The sequence below is a fragment of the Vulpes lagopus genome, chromosome 13 (assembly GCF_018345385.1).
Source record: "Vulpes lagopus strain Blue_001 chromosome 13, ASM1834538v1, whole genome shotgun sequence".
NCBI classification, from domain to species: Eukaryota; Metazoa; Chordata; class Mammalia; order Carnivora; family Canidae; genus Vulpes; species Vulpes lagopus.
The window spans coordinates 40,629,446-40,650,770 of NC_054836.1; the positions used below are offsets into that span (position 1 = coordinate 40,629,446).

The 21,325-nt window shown below is 37.0% G+C and overlaps 1 protein-coding gene across 3 annotated transcripts in view; it reads left to right on the top strand.

The window, feature by feature from the left end:
- TAX1BP1 (Tax1 binding protein 1) overlaps nt 1–21,325 on the top strand; it is a 91,815-nt gene that overhangs the window by 10,175 nt on the left and 60,315 nt on the right. For all 3 annotated transcript variants that reach the window (XM_041728185.1, XM_041728186.1, XM_041728187.1), the window contains exons 3-5: nt 9,484–9,586; nt 12,465–12,652; nt 16,156–16,314. In XM_041728185.1, coding sequence (XP_041584119.1) covers nt 9,484–9,586; nt 12,465–12,652; nt 16,156–16,314 — 450 coding nt within the window. The remainder of the gene's footprint in view (nt 1–9,483; nt 9,587–12,464; nt 12,653–16,155; nt 16,315–21,325) is intronic.

The window sequence follows — 21,325 nt, forward strand, 5'->3', positions numbered from 1 at the left end:
TGCAGACAGACGCTCAACTGAGCTACCCAGGTCCCCCATATAAAGCTTCTGTATATGTAACTTCATTTTTTTGGTCATAGCCTGCTTATTATTACTATTTTTTCAAAGATTTTATTTATTCATGAGAGACTGAGAGAGAGAGAGAGAAAGAGAGAGAGAGAGACAGAGACAGAGACAACAGGCAGAGGGAGAAGCAGGTTCCATGCAGGGAGCCCGACATGGGACTTGATCCCGGGAATTGCCTGCTTGTTTTTTACTTTGGTAATGCCAAACTCTTATCTCACGCGCACTTCAAGTGCTGTAACTTTTCTCTAAGAAATAATACTTACATAAATGAATACAGTGGTATGGAATGCGCTTGGATTATAGAATTGCCTGGATAATACTTTAAAAAACTTGATAGGAATTTCAGGTATGTGGTAAAAATTTCAGAATACATGGGGGAAGTCTCAAAATAAATCATGTTTAATAGAGTGGAATTGCCATGCTTATTGCATTGCATGTTTTAAAACATTTAGGTGTACTGCAAATTGCCCTCTAGGATGATTTTGATGGATACAATATTTTAGGGAAGCAAGAGAGTGCAAGATGATAGCTATAAGGGGGAAGGAATGAAGGGAAAGTGTGTGTGGTATGTTTGTGAAAATGTTAAAGGAATTTGACTTGTTTGGGACAGATCATCAGTTTTAGAACATGAATGGAAAAGCTTGGTTTGGATCATATTATGGATTGTTTTAATATTTGGCTGAGGAATGAAGTACAGCAGAGAGTAATTTTAGAAGTGAGTCTTTATCTTGGAAGGTTGAGTAAGATAAATTGAAATTAGAAGAGAATGGAGACAGAAAATGTTTTAGACTATCCTAATTTTCTAGGTGAAATAACGCCTAAAGTGGAAAAGGGAGTCAGTTGTGGATTATAATCCATAAGTAGAATCATTGTGAATTTGTCACAATTAGTTGAATGAATTTGGACTGGAACTCACTCATGGCTTTATTATATTCAGTAAGGAGAAATAAGATCATGTGTTAAGAGTTGAGGAGGGCTTGAGTATGCCGATTTGGTTTTGCTACTGTGGAAGAATGTCATAGGGAATTAGAGATTTCTGAGAATTGGTTTTAGGTTGAGCAGAAAGGTTGAGCACCCAGAATTGTGAGTGAAGAAGTGTGGTATATATTTTTCTAGATTTAAAAATCCATAGGCTAATTTTATAGTATTTTATAGGTTTTGTGTTTATCCATATATAACCAGAAAATCTCTTCTCTTCTCTTCTCTTCTCTTCTCTTCTCTTCTCTTCTCTTCTCTTCTCTTCTCTTCTCTTCTCTTCTCTTCTCTTCGAGAAGGAGAGATCACAAGCACAGGAGAGAAGGAGAAACAGATTCCTTGCTAAGCAGGGAGCCCAATGCCGGACTTGATCCCAGGATCCTGGAATCATGAACTGAGCTGCAGGCAAACACTTAACCGAATGAGCCACCCAGGCACCCCTAGAACCAGCAAATTTATTTTCAGTGCCTTTCCTACTTCCAGGTCTTAGGTCTCTCTCCTTTTGCCCCTCCCCCCAAATCAGCCCCCTCTGGAACTCTGGTTTTCTCTTTACAAGTGTTCTTTGTGTGCTCATCCTAATGTTTCTTTCTGTCAAGGTGTCTGCAGAATTTATTAATATCTTAGTTTTATGAGGTAATCTTGAGGTCCTTCTTTTCTTTCATTCCTTCTCAGAATTTCCTGTATGATCAATGTTTCTCATCCAACATGTTTTTCTAAAATGTTAATCCTATTTAAAGGGAACATTGGGGCATTTGGGTGGTTCAGTCTGTTAAGAGTTCAACTCTTGATTTTGACTCAGGTTGTAATCTCAGGTTTGTGAGATGGGAGCCCCATGTGGGTCTCTGCACTGGGTGTAGAGTCCGCTTGAGATTCTCCCTCTCCCACTCCCCCTCCTCCCTCTAAAAAAAGGGGGGGGGGGTCGAACACATTGGTGGTTTTTTCTTTATTTCAGTCATTTCCTTTTTTGCTTGTTTTGCTATTGCATTAGTAACAGAAGAATGATCCCCAGTACTATTGTGATTTCCCAAATTAAACTGTTTAATAATGGTTGACTTTGGTTTCTTCTTTAATATATGTATACTCTTTTTTTTTTTTTTTTTTAAAGATTTTATTTATTCATGAGAAACAGAGAGAGAGAGGCAGAGGGAGAAGCAGGCTCCATGCAGGGAGCCCGATGCGGGACTCGATCCGGGGTCTCCAGGATTATGCCCTGGGCTGAAGGCAGGCGCTCAACCGCTGAGCCACCCAGGCATCCCAGATATACTCTCTTAATTGGGTTCAAATATAACAGTCATAGGTAATTTTGACTGTTCCATTGTTCTAAGTGTTGTCACTTCTCCCTGCCATTTTTCATTGTTTTAAAATTGTTATTCCAAATTTAATAATTTTCTTTCAATTTGCTGCTAGTACCCTAAAAGGCAGATTCCCTTGTATATTAAGGGATGGATATCTGTTTGAATTCTGAAATCTGAATTCCAGTCAAGTTCTAACCAGGTGGTTGGGAAAATAGAGAAATAGCTGTGACTTGGATACTGTGTTGTTTGTTGACTTTTAAAATTGTTTATTATTCTTACCAAATCTTACTATGTAATTTCCAGATATCTACTCTTTCTTCCATTATGACTTGCTCTACTGTGTGTGTGTGTATATATGTATTTTTTTTTTAAAGATTTTATTTATTCATGAGAGAGACAGAGAGAGGCAGAGTTACAGGCAGAGGGAGAAGCAGGCTCCTCACAGGGAGCCCGACGTGGGACTTGATCCCTGAACTGGGATCATGCCCTGAGCCAAAGGCAGATGCTCAACCACTGAGCCATCCAGGCATCCCGATCTACTATATATATATAATATAATATATAATATATAATATATATAATATATAATATTATATATTATATATTAATATATATAATTATTATATTATAATATAATATATATATTATTTTTTTCCCCGATTTACATTTTTATGTGATAGTTTAGCCATACTTTTCTTAAAGGATCAAGTACTTTGTATCTTCCCAAATTGAGAGGCTTTTACATTTATTTTAAAGATTTATTTGAGGGGGAGGTTTGGAGGGGCAGAGGGAGAGAATCTGAAGCAGATTCCCAGTTAAGTGCAGAGTCCATATAGGGCTTGATCCCACGACCCATGAGATCATGACCTGAGCTGAAACCAAGAGTTGGATACCCAGGTTTCCAACTGGTGACTGAGCCACCCAGGTACCCCTACATTTATTTTTTTATGTATGTCTGACATGTCCCTTCCATAGTGACTTAGATCCATTCTTCAAGATCCATTGTTCAGTGTTTCTTAAGGAATTTAAAGCATAGTTTTATTTATTTTTTTAAAGATTTTACTTATTTCATGAGAGACACAGAGGCAGAGACATAGGCAGAGGGAGAAGCACGCTCCCTGCGAGGAGCCCTGTGGGACTCAATTTCAGGACTCCAGAATCATGACCTGAGCCAAAGGCAAGATGTTCAACCACTGAGCCACCCAGGTGCCCCTTAAAGCATAATTTTATATTTTACACTTGGATTGGGCTTCATCTTGCCCCTCAGTGTGCTCAGCGTGAGATACCTGTGACATCTCATAGCACTGTCAACCACTTTGAGAAGATTGCTCAGACTTGGCAGTGAAGGAAAGGCATACTTTGTAGTTTGCCATTGTAGGCAACTGATAAGCTCTGAACTGTTGTGATTCACTTAGAGAAAACACAGCAAGGACCAAATCATTTAACATCTCTCTTTCTCACTTTTTTAAAAGATTTTATTTGGTCAAAAAAAAAAAAAAAAAAAAAAAGATTTTATTTGAGAAAGAGTGAGAACACAAGCAGGGGAGCAGCAGAGAGCCTAAGGCAAGGTTGTATCCCACGACCCTGGAATCATGACCTGAGCCACCCGGGCATCCCTCAACATCTCTCTTTTCTTAGACGTATTTTTCTTGTATTTCTCCATTTTGTTTGAGTATGATAGATAAATGTAGAGCTTCCCCTATTTACTGTTTCTGTCTTTTGTCAACTGCAGTTCTTTTAATAATTATGTAGTCTGACGCAGCGTTGGAAGGAAAGTGGTAGAATTTCAGGAGGTAGGAAAGTATACATCTTGCCAAGAGAGGAGTAAGTAGTGTCCTGGTGGTGAAGAGCTTAAACTTTAGGTTCAGATCTTGACTCTCTCATTTCCTAGACTTTTACTAATATCTTAATTTGTAAGATGATAATATTTATACAAAACAAACATTCAGTAAATCTGTTAACTGCTATTCCCAGTACCACTTGAGTCAGATATCTGTAATTGTGATGTTTACAGTTTTATGTGTCAGCCATCAAAAATAAATGGCACACTTAGCCCTTCTCTTGACTATTTAGTCCAGAGAGAGCCTATTCACTTAGAGAGATTTTTTTTTAAAGTGATGTAGCAAAAAAAAAAAAAAAAAAAAAAGATGTAGCTCTAGATAGTACATTTTTCAATGTATGTTTTTAAAAATTTTTAATTTTTAAAAGAATTGAGAGAGTGAGTGCTCGAGGGGTGGGAAGGGGCAGAGGGAGGAGGAAAGGGAGAAGCAGACTCCCGGCTGAGCAGGGAGGTCAATGCTGGGCTTGATCCCAGGACCCTGGGATCATGACCTGAGCCAAAGGCAGATGCTTAATTGACTCAGCCTCCCTGGTACCTCTAGGTAGTTACCTCTTTCAATATCAGTATATATTCAGGCACAAAGAATACAAGCTATGATTTGTACCAGGTGCATATGTTGGGGGAAAGACTTCAGATGGACTTTTTTTCAGGAGATGGTGAAGCATTGGTGGGATCTGAAATGAGGGAGAGAACATCATAGAATCAAGATCACTGTTCCTAATAGGCTGCATGTCCTTGGGTGTTAATGGTAATATTTAATGAATACTAATGTGCTTCAGCACTGCTGATTTCTTTATAGCGATTATCATACTTATTACACAGCCCTTTGAGATTGTTATCTCCATTTTAAGGAGGAAGGAACAGAAATAACTTCTGAAGTCATATAGCTAGTAAGTGATCTTTTCTGGCAGTCTGACCTTACTTCCTATGCTCTTAATCACTATAATATACTGTGCTTGCAAAAACTGTTTATGGAGTGCTTACTGTGGGTCAGGCACTCTGCTGGGTATTGCTTTTATGTTCATCATCTAATTTAATCCTTTTAACAATTCTGAGAGAAAATAACAGCCTTAAGTGAGGTAGATTGCATCATGGGTTCCTCAAGCTTCTCATCTATAAAGAGATGAATAGTGTCTTTCATATGTTTTCAAATGGTTTTAGCTGACCAACATAAAGAAAGAAAAATTCTGTGATTTGACCTAGCAGGAAGTCGCGCACAAGTATTCCTGAAGCAGATTTTCAAGAAGCATTATTTACCCTTCATGCACTGATATTCTCTAATTCTATATAATTAAAAAATAAATGAGGGTGAGAACCACAAAATTGATATTGCCACTTCCTTTTTTTTTTTTTTTTAAGACTTTATTTATTCATGAGAGTGCACCAGAGAGAAAGAGACAGAGACACAGGCTGGGGGAGAAGCCGGCCCCATGCAGGGAGCCCCATGAACTCAATCCCAGGTCTCCAGGATCACACCCTGGGCCGAAAGTGGCGCTAAAACTTTGAGCCACTCCCCGATGTTACTACTTCATATTGGGTTGTGACCTACAGTTTGAGAGCACTCCTTTAGAGAATAAAGATTGCCAATATTCTTTTAGTTTCAACGTTCTGTAATCTGATCCTAGGCTTATTAGAGTTGTAGAATGTATGCATAATCTAAACCTGTGGATGATGCATAATTTTCTTCTACATCTTTCTTATCTGCAAATGGGTATCTAGTACAGGCATACCTTAGAGATTTTACAGGTTGGGTTCCAGACCACCACAGTGAAGTGAGCATGATTTTTTTGGTTACCCAGTGCATATAAAGTTCACACTTATTGTAGTCTATTAAGTGTGTAATAGCAGTATGCTTATAAAAACCAGTGTATATTCCTTAATTAAAAAATACTTTATTAAAAACAAAAAAAATACTTTATTGCTAAAAAATGCTAACCATCATCTGAGCTTTCAGCAATTTATAATCTTTTTAGTGGTCATGCCTTGATGGTTGATAGCTGCTGACTGGTCAGGGTGGTGGTTGCTGAAAGTTGAGTTGGCTGTGGCATTTTCTTAAAATAAGACAACAAAATGAGTGTCCGGTTGGCTCAGTCAGTGGAGCATGTGACTTTTGATTTCAGGGTGATGAGTTTGAACCTCACATTGGGGTAGAGTTTACTTAAAAAAGAGAGAAATAGGAAAATAATGAAGTTTATCATATCCATTGATCTTTCATGAATGATTTTTCCATAACATTTTACATACAGAACTTTTTTCAAAATTGGAGTTAGTCCTCTCATACCCTGTTGCTGTTTTGTAAATGAAGTTTCTGTAATATTCCAAATCTTCTGGTGTCATTTCAAGAATCTTCATAGCATTTTCACCAGGGGTAGATTCCATCTCAAGGAATCTTTGCTCATCCATAAGAAGCAACTTTTCATGTGTTTTATGTTTTATCATGAGATTGCAACAATTCAGTCACAGCTTCAGGCTCCACTTCTAATTCTAGTTCTCTTGCTGTTTCTACCACCTCTGGAGTTCCTTCCCTCCACCGAAGTCTTGAACCCCTTCAGGTCATCCATGAAGGCTGAAATGAGCTTCTTACAACTTCTGTTGATGATGTTTTGATCTGTTCCCATGAATTGTGAATGTTCTTAATGGCATCTAGAATGGTGATTCTTTCCAGATGGTTTTTAGCTTTGGCTAGAGCCATCTGAGGAATCACTGCCTATGGCAGCTATAGCCTTACAAAATGTATTTCTTAAATAGTAAGACTTGCAGGTCGTAATTACTCTTGATCTGTGGGCTGCAGAATGGATATTTTGTTAGCAGGCATGAAAACAGCATTAACGTTGTATCTCTCCATCAGCAGTCTTGAGTAAACAGCTGCTTTGTGAATGAGCAGTAGGATTTTGAAAGGAATCTTTTTTTCTGAGTGGTAGATCTCAACAGTGGGCTTAAAATATTTAGTAAATTATGTTGTAGACAGATGTGCCGTCATACAGGCTTTGTTCCATTTATAGAGCACAGGCAGAGTAGATTTAGCATAATTCTTAAGGGACCTGGGATTTTTGAGATGGTAAATGAGCTTTGGCTTCAACTTAAAATTGCCAGCTGCATTGGCCCTTTAGCGAGAGTCAGCCTGTCCTTTTAAGCCAGGCATTGACTTTTCCCTCTAGCTATGAAGTCTTAGATGGCTTCTTCTTCCAATATAAGGCTGTTTTATCTACATTGAAAATCTGTTGTTTCTAGTGTAGCCACCTTCATTTATTATCTAGATCTTCTTGGTAACTTGGCTACCACAGCTTTTACATTAATACTTTCTGTTTCGCTTTGCACTTTTATATTATGGACGTGCTTTTTTGTATAAATCTCACAAACCAACCTTTGCTAGCTTCAAACTTTTCTGCAGCTTCTTCACTTTTCTCAGGCTTAATAGAATTGAAGATAGGTTAGGGCCTTTCCCTGGATTAGGCTTTGGCTTGAGAGAGTATTGTGACTGATTTGATCTCTCCAGACCACTAAGACTTTATTCATATCAGCAATAAGACTGTTTGGCTTTTTATCCTTCATGTGTTCATTGGAGTAGCACTTTTATTTCCTTCAAGAACCTTTCCTTTGCATTTTTAATTTGGCTGTTGGGTGCAAGACACTTAGCTTTCAGCTTTTCTTGGCTTTTTTTTTATATTTTTTAAAATATTTTTAAAATTTATTTATGATAGTCACACACACACACACAGAGAGAGAGAGAGAGAGAGAGAGAGAAGCAGAGACACAGGCAGAGGGAGAAGCAGGCTCCATGCACCGGGAGCCCGACGTGGGATTCGATCCCGGGTCTCCAGGATCGCGTCCTGGGCCAAAGGCAGGCGCCAAACCACTGCGCCACCGAGGGATCCCCTTTTCTTGGCTTTTGATATCCCTTTCTCATTAAGCTTAATCATTCATTTCTAGCTTTTAAGATTTTAAGATTGAGAGGATACATTAAAACTCTAGATTTTAAGAGTGAGAGGTATGACTTTGGGAAGACTTTGAGGCCTAATTTCAATTTTGTTGGGTGTCAGAGAATAGGGAGGCCTGAGGAGAAAGATAAGGTAATGGCCAGTTGGTGGAGCAAAGCATATATATTAAGTTCATCGTCTTATATGGGTGTGGTTTGTGAACCTCCAAAACAATTAGAATAATAGTAACATCTAAGATCACTGGTTATAGATCACCATAGCAATTATAATAATGTTGAAAAAGTTTGAAATATTCAGAGAATTACCAAAATGTGATAGAGTTGTGAGGTGAGCAAATGCTGTTGGGAACATGGTTCTGATAGACTTGATTCTAGGTTATCCCAAACCTTCACTATGTAAAACAAAATGAAACAAAATCAGTATCTGTGAAGCACAATAAAACGAATTTTGTGTGTACCTGTTTTAAACATCTCTAATGTTCAGTATTTAGCACAGTATAGTCCATCTAGAAAATAGACTGAATCTGTTTGTATAGTAAGTTGAAATTTTTTTTTTTTATTTGAGAGAACCAGCAGTGGGGAGGGGCAGTGGGAGAGAGGGCGAGAAGCAGACTCCCCGCTGAGTAGGGAGCCCAATATGGGGCTCAATCCCAGGACCAGGAGATCATGACCTGAGCCGAAGGCAGATGCTTAACTGACTGAGCCACGCAGGTGTTCCAAGTTGAAAATGTTTTAGATATAGGTGGAGCATAGGTTTTCTATTTGAATATATATAAATATCTTGGTAACAAAGGACTTTTTACAAAATTTATCAATTGGCTGCAGTTAAGAATTGGTATGAGAGATTAGTGAAGTTTAGTTACCACGTTTAAGGTGGAGAGGAAAATCTAAATACACTGAATTTTGAGACTAAAATAGTAAGTTTTACAAACTTACGTTTAGTGAGGGGGCACTTGGGTGGCTCAGTTAAGTGTCCAACTCTTGATCTCAGCTTAGGTCTGGGTCATGAGTTTGAGCCCTGCTTAAAAAAGAAAAAAGCCCTTATGCTTAGTGAAATCAGATTTTAAGGGAAATTTAAGAAATATAAGTTGTTATTTGATCATGTACATACTAAGATTTTCCTTGAGAAATTGGGTATCAGATTGTATTTTTAATACATAATAGAAATTCTACTGTTCAATTCAGATTTTTATAACATTAGGTTATAGCTTAATAAAAATAATAAAAATTTGACATGCTTGTTAAAATATGCAATGATTTGTAAACATAGTAACACATGTTATAACTTTAGGATGCAGTAAAAAAATACGCTATAAGATTCTAAATATTAAAATACTTAGAATCTCTATGTTTTTGTTATTTTCCTTTAGGTTGGATGGAGTACTGCTCGTGATTATTACACATTTTTATGGTCTCCTATGCCTGAACATTACGTAGAAGGATCAACAGTTAATTGTGTATTAGCGTTTCAAGGTGAGAGAACTGAAAACAACTTGATGAAATTTGATGTTTTCTTGCCATTAAAAATGTTGCTCTCCATCGTGATGGTCTACTTGGGCATGTCCAACATACCAAAGTTGAATTAATTCGTATGTTTGTTTAGCAGAAGTCACAAGAATGTAAATATGTAGTGTACGATACATATTTTTTGTGGATATTAAAAGGCTTTTTGCTTTTCATTGAAGAGTTAGTTTCATTCCGGATCCTTACTGTGGATTTTTTTTTTTTTCCCAAATGAGAAAACTGTTACTGATATTAGAATAATGTAACAAATTAGAGTGAGAAAAATAATTCAGTATGAAAACCACAATGATTATTGAATTTATAGAGCAGTTGCTTTTATTTTATTTATTTATTTATTAATATTTTATTTATGAGAGATGGGGGAGGGGCAGAGACACAGGCAGAGGGAGAAGCAGGCTCCATGCAGGGAGCCTGACAGTGGGATTTGATCCAGGGTCTCCGGGATCACGTCCTGGGCTGAAGGCAGGCACTCAACTGCTGAGCCACCCAGGGATCCTGAGCAGTTGCTTTTAAAATAGGTGTAAGTCAGTAAATATAAAATTTGTTCTTAGCTTGGCTTTATATACAAAGTTAAAAAAAAGTGCTTTATATCACAGAATTTGCTTCAGAGTGATCTTTCTATTATAATTGCACTGATTTTGGATTATATTAAAGGAAATTCTTAGCCTTGTTTATTCTGTGGATTCTTTTTGGTCTGTTGAAGCCAGTGAATGCTATATCAGTATGATATTGTAATGCACATAAAATGCAGAGAACTGCAGAGGAAGCAGTTATATTCTATTGAATAGTTTAATCGTTTGTATATTAAAAGAAGTTTTGTTAATTGTGAATAAAGCTATAAACAGTCATTCACAGGTTTTTGTATGCATGTAGAGTTTCCATTCATTTGGGTAAATACCAATGAGTATAATTGCTGGATGGTATGGTATGTTTAGGTTTTTTTTTTTTTTTTTAAAGATTTTACTTATTTATTCATGAGAGACATAGAGGGAGAAGCAGGCTTCATGCAGGGAGCCTGATGTGGGACCAGGTCCTGGGACTCCAAGATCATGCCCTGAGCCAAAGGCAGATGCTCAACTGCTGAGCCACCCAGGCGTCCTGGTATGTTTAGTTTTGTAAGAGACCACCAAACTGTTTTCCAGAGTGATAATATCATTTGGCATTCCCATCAGTATTGAGTGAGAGTTCTTATTCCTCTGCATCTTTGCCAGCATTTGGTGTTGGCAGTGTTTTGATTTTGGTGGTTTGTTTTTCTTTTCTTTTCTTTTTTTTTTAAAATATTTTTTTTAAAATTATATATATATTTATTTATTTATTTATGATAGTCACAGAGAGATAGAGGCAGAGACACAGGCAGAGGGAGAAGCAGGCTCCACGCACCGGGAGCCCGATGTGGGACTCGATCCCAGGTCTCCAGGATCGTGCCCTGGGCCAAAGGCAGGCACTAAACCGCTGCGCCACTCAGGGATCCCCTCTAGATAGCTTTAAATTGCAACTTTGAATAACTATGTCTTGTATCTCAAATGGAATTTGAACCATTTCTTAGTGGATTATTTTTTAAGATTTTATTTAAATTTATTCATGAGAGACACAGAGACATAGGCAGAAGGAGAAGCAGGCTCCCTGCATGGAGCCTGATCCAGGACTTGATCCTGGGGTCCCGGGATGATGACCTGAGCTGAAGGCAGATGCTCAACTGCTGAGCCACCCAGGTGTCCCTTTTTAGTGGATTATTTTTGTGAGATTTATCAGACCTTGAATATCTAGTTTGTAGAATTTTTAATGTCATGATACCAGAGCCGATTAGTCAGAGCATATGTATTTTTCTACTTATTTAAAAATAAGTCTAGTGGCTATTTATGAAGTTACACTCAGCCATGGCTTAATAAATTTAGTTGTACGTGATAGGAGGATGGGGTTTTAAAAACAAAAAGTATGTTACCAAATCTACCCCATGTCATTTTTTTTTTTTTTTAAAGATTTTATTTATTAGAGAACACAAGCCTGGGGAGCAGCAGGCAGGCTCCCCACTGAGCGGGGATCCTGATGTGGGACTTGATCCCAGGACTCTGGGATCATGACCTGAGCCCACTGAGCCACCCAGGTGCCTTCCCCCTACTTTTTTTTTTTAAAAGAACAGAAGGGGGAAAAAAATAATAAAATAAAAGAACAGAAGGGGTAGGATGGCCACAGGGAGGGGGCAGTAAGGAGAGAGGGAGAGAGAACCCCAAGCAGACTCCACACCTACTGTAGGGCTTGTATCTCACCACCCTGAAATCAAGAATCATCAGATACTTAAATGACTAAGCCACCTAGGTGCCCCTGTGTTACTCTTATAAAACTTTATATTTTGAAATAATTTTGGATGTAAAGTTGCAAAAATAGTACACAGAATTTTTGTATACCCATTGTTCAGCTTTCCTTAATGTTAACATTTTACATAGTACATTATTTTAAAAACCAGCAATTTAACATTGGTACAATAGTAGTGACTAAAGTATAAACCTTATTAAAGGGGATCCTTGGGTGGCGCAGCGGTTTAATGCCTGCCTTTGGCCCAGGGCGTGATCCTGGAGACTCGGGATCGAATCCTACGTCGGGCTCCCGGTGCATGGAGCCTGCTTCTCCCTCTGCCTGTGTCTCTGCCTCTCTCTCTCTTTCTGTGACTATCATAAATAAATAAAAATTAAAAAAAAATAAACCTTATTAAAATTTTATTGTTTCCAGCGATTTTTTTCCTCCCTGTTCCTGAATCCAATCCAAAATCCCATATGGCATTTAATTGTCTTTTTAAGTTTAATAATTTTTTTTGTTAACTTCCTTCTAGGTTATTACCTTCCAAATGATGATGGAGAATTTTATCAGTTCTGCTATGTTACCCATAAGGGTGAGATTCGTGGAGCAAGTACACCTTTCCAGTTTCGAGCTGCTTCTCCGGTTGAAGAGTTACTTACTATGGAAGATGAAGGAAATTCTGACATGTTGGTGGTTACCACAAAAGCTGGCCTTCTTGAGGTTGGTACCAATAGTGAGCTAATCATTTATAGATAATTTAAGAACAGAGCTTATGTTGGCATTTAAAAAATTCAAGAAAATAACCCGAACATCAAGTGGTTTTTAACTAAGATGGTAAACTTAGAGTGTTTTAAATTTCTTCTTGTCAGGTTATTGATTTCACTGGCAGGGACTGTCCCTAGGGCCTATCGGTATTTTGTGCATAGCAGATGTGTAGTAGATAGCTTTGAGTTAAACTTTCCTAATTTTACCTTACCCTAACTTTTCGTCTTTAGTGGTTGCCTAATCCATTGATTGTTTTTGTTTTTTTAAAGATTTATCTATTTATTCATGAGAGACAGAGAGAGAGAGGCAGAGACACAGGCAGAGGATGAAGCAGGCTCCCTGCAGGGAGTCGGATGTAAGACTCAGTCCCTGATCCCGGTATCAGGCCCTGAGCTAAAGGCAGACACCCAACAGCTGAGCCACCCAGGGGTCCCTAATCCATTGATGGTAAAGTAGTACAGATTTTGGGGGAGGGGGGGCCGAAGGTGGTGTAAAGTAATAAATCCAACCGTAATTGGATATGAACTTCATTTCACTAAGCATGCTCTATCCCAAGTATGGCAGTGAATCAGGGAACTTTCCAGTCTCGTTTTAGGTTGAGCATTTTTAGAATGATTTCCTTGTTCATTTTATCAAGTGAATATCCTGGATTAGCCATAATTTAAAGAGAAAAGGTGAAAAGCTTCTTATATATTTTTTTAATTGGCTATTTAGGAGGCTTTGCATTGGCTCTAATAGAAATTTACTGTGTAGATGGTCGAATAATGACTTATGTTTTAAATTTTAGTGATTTTTGAAGGGAAAAAACAGAACATTCTTTTTTCAAGATTTCAGTATTTTTAAACTTAAAAAAGTAGAATGTTACATTTGAATTTCCGTGAAAAACAGCTTAATTGGTTCAGTATATATTTTTGGTTAATTTACATTTGTATTTAATAGGTGGATTTTTTATACGTAAATATTTTATAGCTTTGATTTTATTTATCTTCAAAAATGAGCCTAGAGAGAAAAGATGAGGTCATAGATCTAATATTTTTATTAGATAGTCGAACTAAGAAGGTTAGAAGGAACCAATCATTTTTTATTGTGAATTCTTCTGTATCTTCCCTTCCCCTTCTAGAAATTCCTTTCTTATCTTAAATAAAGAAATGTAACTTTTATAGGGTGACTAAGCATTTTGTGGTGACAACTGCCTGATGATCAAGGTTTTTAGCCTGGTATTTGAATACTAGTCAAAGACAGTGAAACAAGCCCATCTCTTAAAAAGAATCCAGTTAGCATTTATATTGCAGCATTTTAAATACTTATTAGACCACCCTGATTTCAGGGCCTCCAACCAAAAAAAAGAAACCAGAAAACAACATTTAGGCATTTATAATGTAATATCTTTCTTATATTTCTTCTCTAAGTTAATTGGGATGTTGTGTAATTCATTGCACTTCTTCCTATTCATAAGAGGTACTTCATAAGGAAAATTTAAGTTGTTGTCTCTTAGGTGCTGAGATAAAATATTTTTATATTTTGATCAATTTTTTGATGTGTCTAAAATTTTCCACATTCATCAAATTCTTTAATGATTTTATCTAAAACTGCACAAAATTAGTACAAGTATAAGACATTTGTGGCCCTGACATTGAAGGGTTATGTCTTATTAATCATTTTATGTGTGAACCTTGATTGGATCTTAGAATTTAAAAAAATAGGTATTTTGAGGATAGTGGGAATATACAGAACTATGAACTATCCATTGGATGTTAAACTATTGTGAATTTTCTTATTTGTGAGAGTAGTGGTTGAAAAGGAGAGTCTCCTTACTAGGAGATGTTTGCTGTAAGTTTTTAGGGATGAAGTGTGTGCAGCTGCAGTCGGTTTAGCAAAAAACAACAAAAACAAAATAAAGAAGTGATAAAGGGAGATAAATAGCGTGAAACATTAATTTAATCAGTGAGTTTAGATGATGAGTGCTAATTATAAAATTTTAACTTTTGAGTGCTTAAAAGATTTCAAATTACACAATCGGAGGCAGGAATTAGACTTGTATATATTTTTATCTAATTTGAATTCCTTTTTAAAATTCCTCCTCAAGATTTAGTAAACTCTTCAGAAAGTATGTGCCAATTAAATGAATCACTAGGAAAAGTAGGTTCTTTCATAATGTTTCTATTGCACTATGTCAAGATACATTTTTACTGTTAAGCTGCCAGAAAGTTAAGAGCCAAAAGGTGTTTTTTAAAAAATAAGGTATAGAAGTAGTTTAATGAATAAAGTTTTCTTTTTTGAGGGCATATTTACTCATAATGTTTTCATTTGGTCTGTTAGAAGAGTCATACTAAAATTTTGCAGTTCTTCAACTTTTGTAAGACTCATTTTAGAGTTTTTATTCTTTTAAAATATTTATTTATTTGACAGAGAATGAGAATTAAGAGCACAAGCAGGGGGAGCAGCAGAGGGAATGGGAGAACCAGGCTCCTTGCTGAGCAAGGAACCTGTTTCGGTACTTGATCCCAGGATCCTAGTCATGACCTGAGGCAAAGGCAGATGCTTAACCAATTGAGCCACCCAGGAGCCAAACCCCCCCTCCCCCATCATAGAGTTTAATCACTTTGATTCCAAGACCCTGGAGTCTTGGAATTTGATTCCAAGACTTTGATTCCTAAGGCCAACTTAGACTGTACCAGGAAAATATTTTATTTTAGTTAAATGTATGATGCTTACTTTGTGAAATTTTCCCTTTGAGTCTTCATTATTCTCCTGTTTGAGTCAGAGACTTCTTGTTCTAAGAGAAATATTGACCATTTTATTTACTACTATTTTAGGTCCTTTAATTAGTGATCTTTTAGACTATTGGAGTTTAGGTTTTCCTGAATTGAGTTACTATTTGTGTTCCTATAAGAATCACTTACATTGTTAATTTATTGTTACAGTATGCATTTTTGTCCTAAAATTTGCAGTTCCTTTAAGTTTGTTTTAATTTAGCCAGAGACCATTAAAAAAATATCAACTGGTATTACTTAATAAATAAAACTTTAAGAGTAATGCCATAGATGAAGGCCTTATGTAACATATAAGGGAGTTCCTTTTTTAAAAAAAAAAAAAAAAAGAGTTTGTTTATTTGAGAGACAACAAGGAGAGTAAGAGGGAGAAGCAGGCTGCCCACTGAGCAGGGACCTCAATGCGAGGCTTGATCCCAGGATCCCGGGATCATGAACTGAGCCGAGGGCAGCCGCTTTAACTGAGCCACTCAGGCGCCCTTGATTTTATACCTTCTTTTAATGTTCTTTTTGCCCAACCAAAAGAAAGTTTAAATTTATGATTTATGAATTTTTATTTACATGTATGATTCATGAAGTAGATTGTGTAGGAGTTCTTTTCATGCATTTCTTCACTATTTTTTTGAAGTGGAAAACTGAGTAACATTTTAGGATCATAAAAATCAATTTGAGTTTTTTGTTTTACAGTTGAAAATTGAGAAAACAATGAAAGAAAAAGAAGAACTGTTAAAGTTAATTGGTGTTCTGGAAAAAGAAACAACACAACTTCGAGAACAAGTTGGAAGATTGGAAAGAGAACTTAACCATGAGAAAGAAAGATGTGACCAACTGCAAACAGAGCAAAAGGTTAGTTGTGTTTTATGTAACTGATTGTAGTTGGTAGTATATTGTCTGAAACCCACTTTTTAAAGAGCTGAGCCCGTTAAAATGAGTAAAAACTGTTCTTAAAAAATAGCATTTAGATACATAAAGAAGAATAGATCAGTTCCTATCAATTTGCTGCTGCTGCTTCTTGTTATAAATGGTTAAAATACTTGCAGATTTTTTTGGTGCCAGTCTTGATGAGTTAGTTCCTGACAACTTTCTATATGCTTTCCATCTAATTATAGAATAATTGGCTTGGGAGTAGGGGTTGGAAATATAATTAGGAGTGATAAATACTGAATAACAGAATGACAGAACAAAGTAGTTAAAATTACCTTTCCAGGGGATCCCTGGGTGGCGCAGCGGTTTGGCGCCTTCCTTTGGCCCAGGGCGCGATCCTGGAGATCCGGGATCGAATCCCACGTCAGGCTCCCGGTGCATGGAGCCTGCGTCTCCCTCCGCCTGTGTCTCTGCCTCTCTCTCTCTGTGACTATCATAAATAAATAAAAATTAAAAAAAAAATTAACTTTCCAAAAGGAATTCAGTGAAATAAGACGTAATATTAGACAAAATGTGAGAAATGCTATAAATTATTCTAAAAATACATATAAAGAGGTATACCTTTGAAATAGTGTAGTTTCTTTTTTTTTTTTTTTTAATATTTTATTTATTTATTCTTGAGAGACAGAGAGAGAGGCAGAGACACAGGCAGAGGGAGCAGCAGGCTCCATGCAGGGAGCCCGACGTGGGCCTCGATCCTGGGTCTCCAGGATCAGGCCCTGGGCTGAAGGCTGCGCTAAACTGCTGAGCCACCCAGGCTGCCCTGTTTCATTAGAGATGCAAATGGATTTAACTTTAGTAGATGAAAACAGTCACCTAGTCATTGACTTATTTTCACAAGAAAAGTAACTTGTTAGTTTTTTTTTTTTTTTTGAAGTTCTATTTGCCAACATACAGTATAACACCAGTGCTATCCTGTCAGGTGCCTCCCTGAGCAGGTAATTTGTTAGTTTTGACAAACACAGATTATGATGATACCTTTCACAATCTCATTATAACTAGTTGGATATTTTGTGTCTTTTTTACAGGATTAACCTGTTGCTCCCTAAGGGTGGGGTGTGTTACATTTTTCTTTTGTTCAACAAGGCCTAGAGCAATTACTTACTAGTTGTCCCTTGAACCAGTAGTGCAGTGATTTTCACTGATTTTTTTTTTTTTTTTTTATGATAGTCACAGAGAGAGAGAGAGAGGCAGAGACACAGGCGGAGGGAGAAGCAGGCTCCATGCACCGGTAGCCTAATGTGGGATTCGATCCCGGGTCTCCAGGATCACGCCCTGGGCCAAAGGCAGGCGCCAAACCGCTGCGCCACCCAGGGATCCCTTCACTGATTTTTATACTCCAGTAGAATGGTTGTAAATTGTACACCTGAACAGAGATGATACATAAATAAGGCTGAAATTCTGGAAAGATTCTTTTTGACTTGTCAATTTGAGGACTACTCCTTTGAGTTAGAAACATAATATCAAGCAATGTTTATAATAATAAATCTCCTTATAAACATCTGAAACATCTGTTTTTAGTGCCATTAGCCTATTTTGTTTAAAATATGCAGTTACTCCCCCATTTTACTCTTGGGGGGAACACTTAGGATCCTGCAGTGGGAATATCCTATAGGATAAGCAAGTATACCAAATATTAAAATATACTATATGTGCTTTCCTTGATTGTTAGGACATTCAGATAAATGGCTTATTCCATTGTTTTAACTCACTGGCTATTCTGTATAGTTATTACTCTGTTCTCTCTAATCTTTACACTTCTATCTCATTTTATACCTGAATTTGGCAATTTTTCCAGACTGGAATGCCAGTCTTTTTTTCTTTCACTCTGTTACAGCCTGGGATGGAGGTGAGAAGATAGAATACTCATAAAAATGGCCCATTACAGCGTATACTTAGCCAATAAGATCAAGAATGCCTTGAAATGTGGCCTTTGAGGTTTCAATTCTGATCATCTTGAAATCCAAGGGAAGAATGGATGATTGGAAGAATAGAAATGGCAGAGTTAGTAGGGCTTTGATTGTGTGAAATTACTCATGTGCGTGAGGCCTTGCCTCTGGTCTAGTCGAGTATTAGCGGAGATTTAAAGTCTCACGTACTCTTTGCTGTCCAGGTGACAAGAGTTAAATACTATAGAAAAGACCATTCTGAAGAGAGCTTATTCTGACATACATAGATTAAGAAAGTTGGTAGATTGAGGTCAGGGGATTAGTGAAGCAAAATTTGTAGAAGATTGTAGCTGTTGTACCCAGAAGAGGTCAACAGCAGTTTTTATGGAACTCATAAATATTGATGACAGGCACTAATCTTAGAGGGGACTTCTTCCCTGCTGCTATTCTTGTGTTGGGTTTATAATCTGGGAAGATGAGGTATTTGGAAGTGGCTTTTAAAATGCTATTCCATGCTATTAAAATGGTGATTAAAAAAAGACCTGCGGTGCCTGGGTGGCATCAGACTCTTGATTTCGGCGCAGGTTGTGATCTTGGGGTCATGGGTTTGAACCTCATGTTGGGCTCCATGCTCAGTGTGAAGTCTTCTTGTTCTCTCTTTGCTTTTCCCCCCAGTTTGTGTGTTCTCTCTCTCTCTCTCTCTCAAGTAAATAAATAAAATCTTAAAAAAAGAAAAAAAGACCTAGAATGGTGTTTGTTACATTATAGATTCCCACTAAATATAAGTATTATTTTACTAGTTTTCATAATGATGAACTAAAATAGGAATAAAAGGACACCTGAGAGGCTCAGTCAATTAAGCATCTGCCTTGGCTTTGGTCGTGATCCCAGGGTCCTGGAGTTGAACCACATGTCAGGTTTCCTGCTCTATGGGGAGTCTGCTGCTTCTCTCTCTGCCCCTCTCCTTGCTCATGCTTGCTCACTCTCTCAAATAAATGTTTAAAAATGTATGAGTAAAATATGAATATGACATTCATACCATTTTTCTCAGATCCTAGAAGTGGTACTTACATATGTTAAAAAAAAATCTGAGTTATAGGTTGCCTGCTTATTTCTGGGAATAAAATGTGCTTGCTAGGAGAAATAGTTCTTTTCGTTACTAGTATTTTTTTTTTTTAAGATTTTATTTCTTTATTCATGAGAGACACAAAGAGGCAGAGGCATAGGCAGAGGGAGAAGCAGGCTCCTAGGGAGCCTGATGCGGGACTTGATCCCGAGCACCCTAGGATCATGCCCTGAACCAAAGGCAGATGTTCAACCACTGAGCCACCCATTGTCCCCTGGGCTTTTTTTAAAAGAAATTCTTTTTTACCTGTCTAATCAGGCAGGCTTTCCTGGCAGATAGAACACCTTGCTTGTCTTAAATTGGGTGGCTTATAAAATCCATTACATATCTTGGCACTTGTTTTAAATCTCTTCGATAGTGTGAATTCTAAACACTTTTGATACAGTAATTCTAAATGTCTTCTCTTTGGGTATGTATACTACTGAATACCTGAAGGACTGTTATGATATATCATCTACAATTTCACTTAAAATTTTATAATGGACAGTTTACTAGGAACGTTCTGGAGCAACCTTCAGTTTCTTCATGGTATAAGACATAGTTGCATTTTTCATTGTTATATAAAATAAGATTAGCTTGTTATCCAATACTTGACACATACTAAGTTAAATGTTTATAATAATTATTTATAAATCTTTTATCTTTTATAAATACTTTTTATTGTAAAACGCCAATAGAGAGAACACTCCTATTTTGTAACTGAAAAGAATTGGATGTGTGAAGGTTATCAAAAACAGATTGGTTTAAGTGTTACATTTAATTATATTTTATTTTTTTAAATTATATTTTAGGTTATATTGTGTAATTGGCTGCTTGAAGGAATAAAGTAGGATTACAAAGTAGATTAAAACTGAAACCAAATAACATCTATAAATTGAGAGCTCATAAGTTACATATTGTATTTTGCCTATATTTTAATGTAATGTGTGTGTATGTTCCATTATTCATGTATACCCTAGATTTTAAAAAGTAACTATTTGCTTTATTAAGGATAATTTTTACATTCATTTCTAGTTCAACTTTGTGTTTTTTCTCTACTATAAAAGACTGATTAATAAGAACCCATAGAATACTTAATATAAGCCAGGTGCTGTTCTGAGTGTTGACTTGTGTTAACTTAATTCTGTTAAATAGACATTTTAAAATATGAATTTTACAAAGGTAGCACAGAGAGGTTGTTTAACCTGCCTGTGGTCGAACAGTATGTAAAATGGTAGAGGCAGGCAGTCTGGCTCCTTCCATTGCTCTTAATGACACTCTGTACTTCTGCCCATAGGGACTAAAGATGTGAACTTACTGATTTTTTAAAAAGATTAAAAAAAAAAAGCAGTGGGAAGGGGTGGAGAGGGGAGAGAGGGTACGGGTGCAGGTGCAAGCTCAAGAGTGTGGGAGAGAGAAGCAGACTCCCTGCTGAGCAGGAAGCTTGGTAAGGGGTTTGATCCCTGGATCTGGGGCTTGCTCCTGAAACCAGAGATCATGACCTGAGCAGAAGGCAGATGCTTAACTGACTGATGCACCTAAGTGCCCCTAATTGATCTTTTTTTTTTTTTAAACATCTTTATTGAGATCTAATGTATAATTTACATATCATAAAAGTCCAGCACTTTACAATATACAATTTAGTGGTTCTTACATTTATGGAATTGTGAATCCATTAGCATAATCTAATTTTTTAAATTTATAGATTTTTTTTTTTTATTTGAGAGAGAGTGAGAGTAAGAGCACAAGCAGGGGGAGCAGGAGAGGGAGAAGCAGAAGCAGACTCCCACTGAGCAGGGAACCTGCCATGGGGCTCTTTGGGATCATGACCTGAGCTGAAGGCAGCCAGCCAACTGACTGAGCTACCCAGTTTTCTCCCATAATCTAATTTTAGAGCATTTTCATCACCCTAGTAGAAACCTGTACTTGTTAGTGGTCA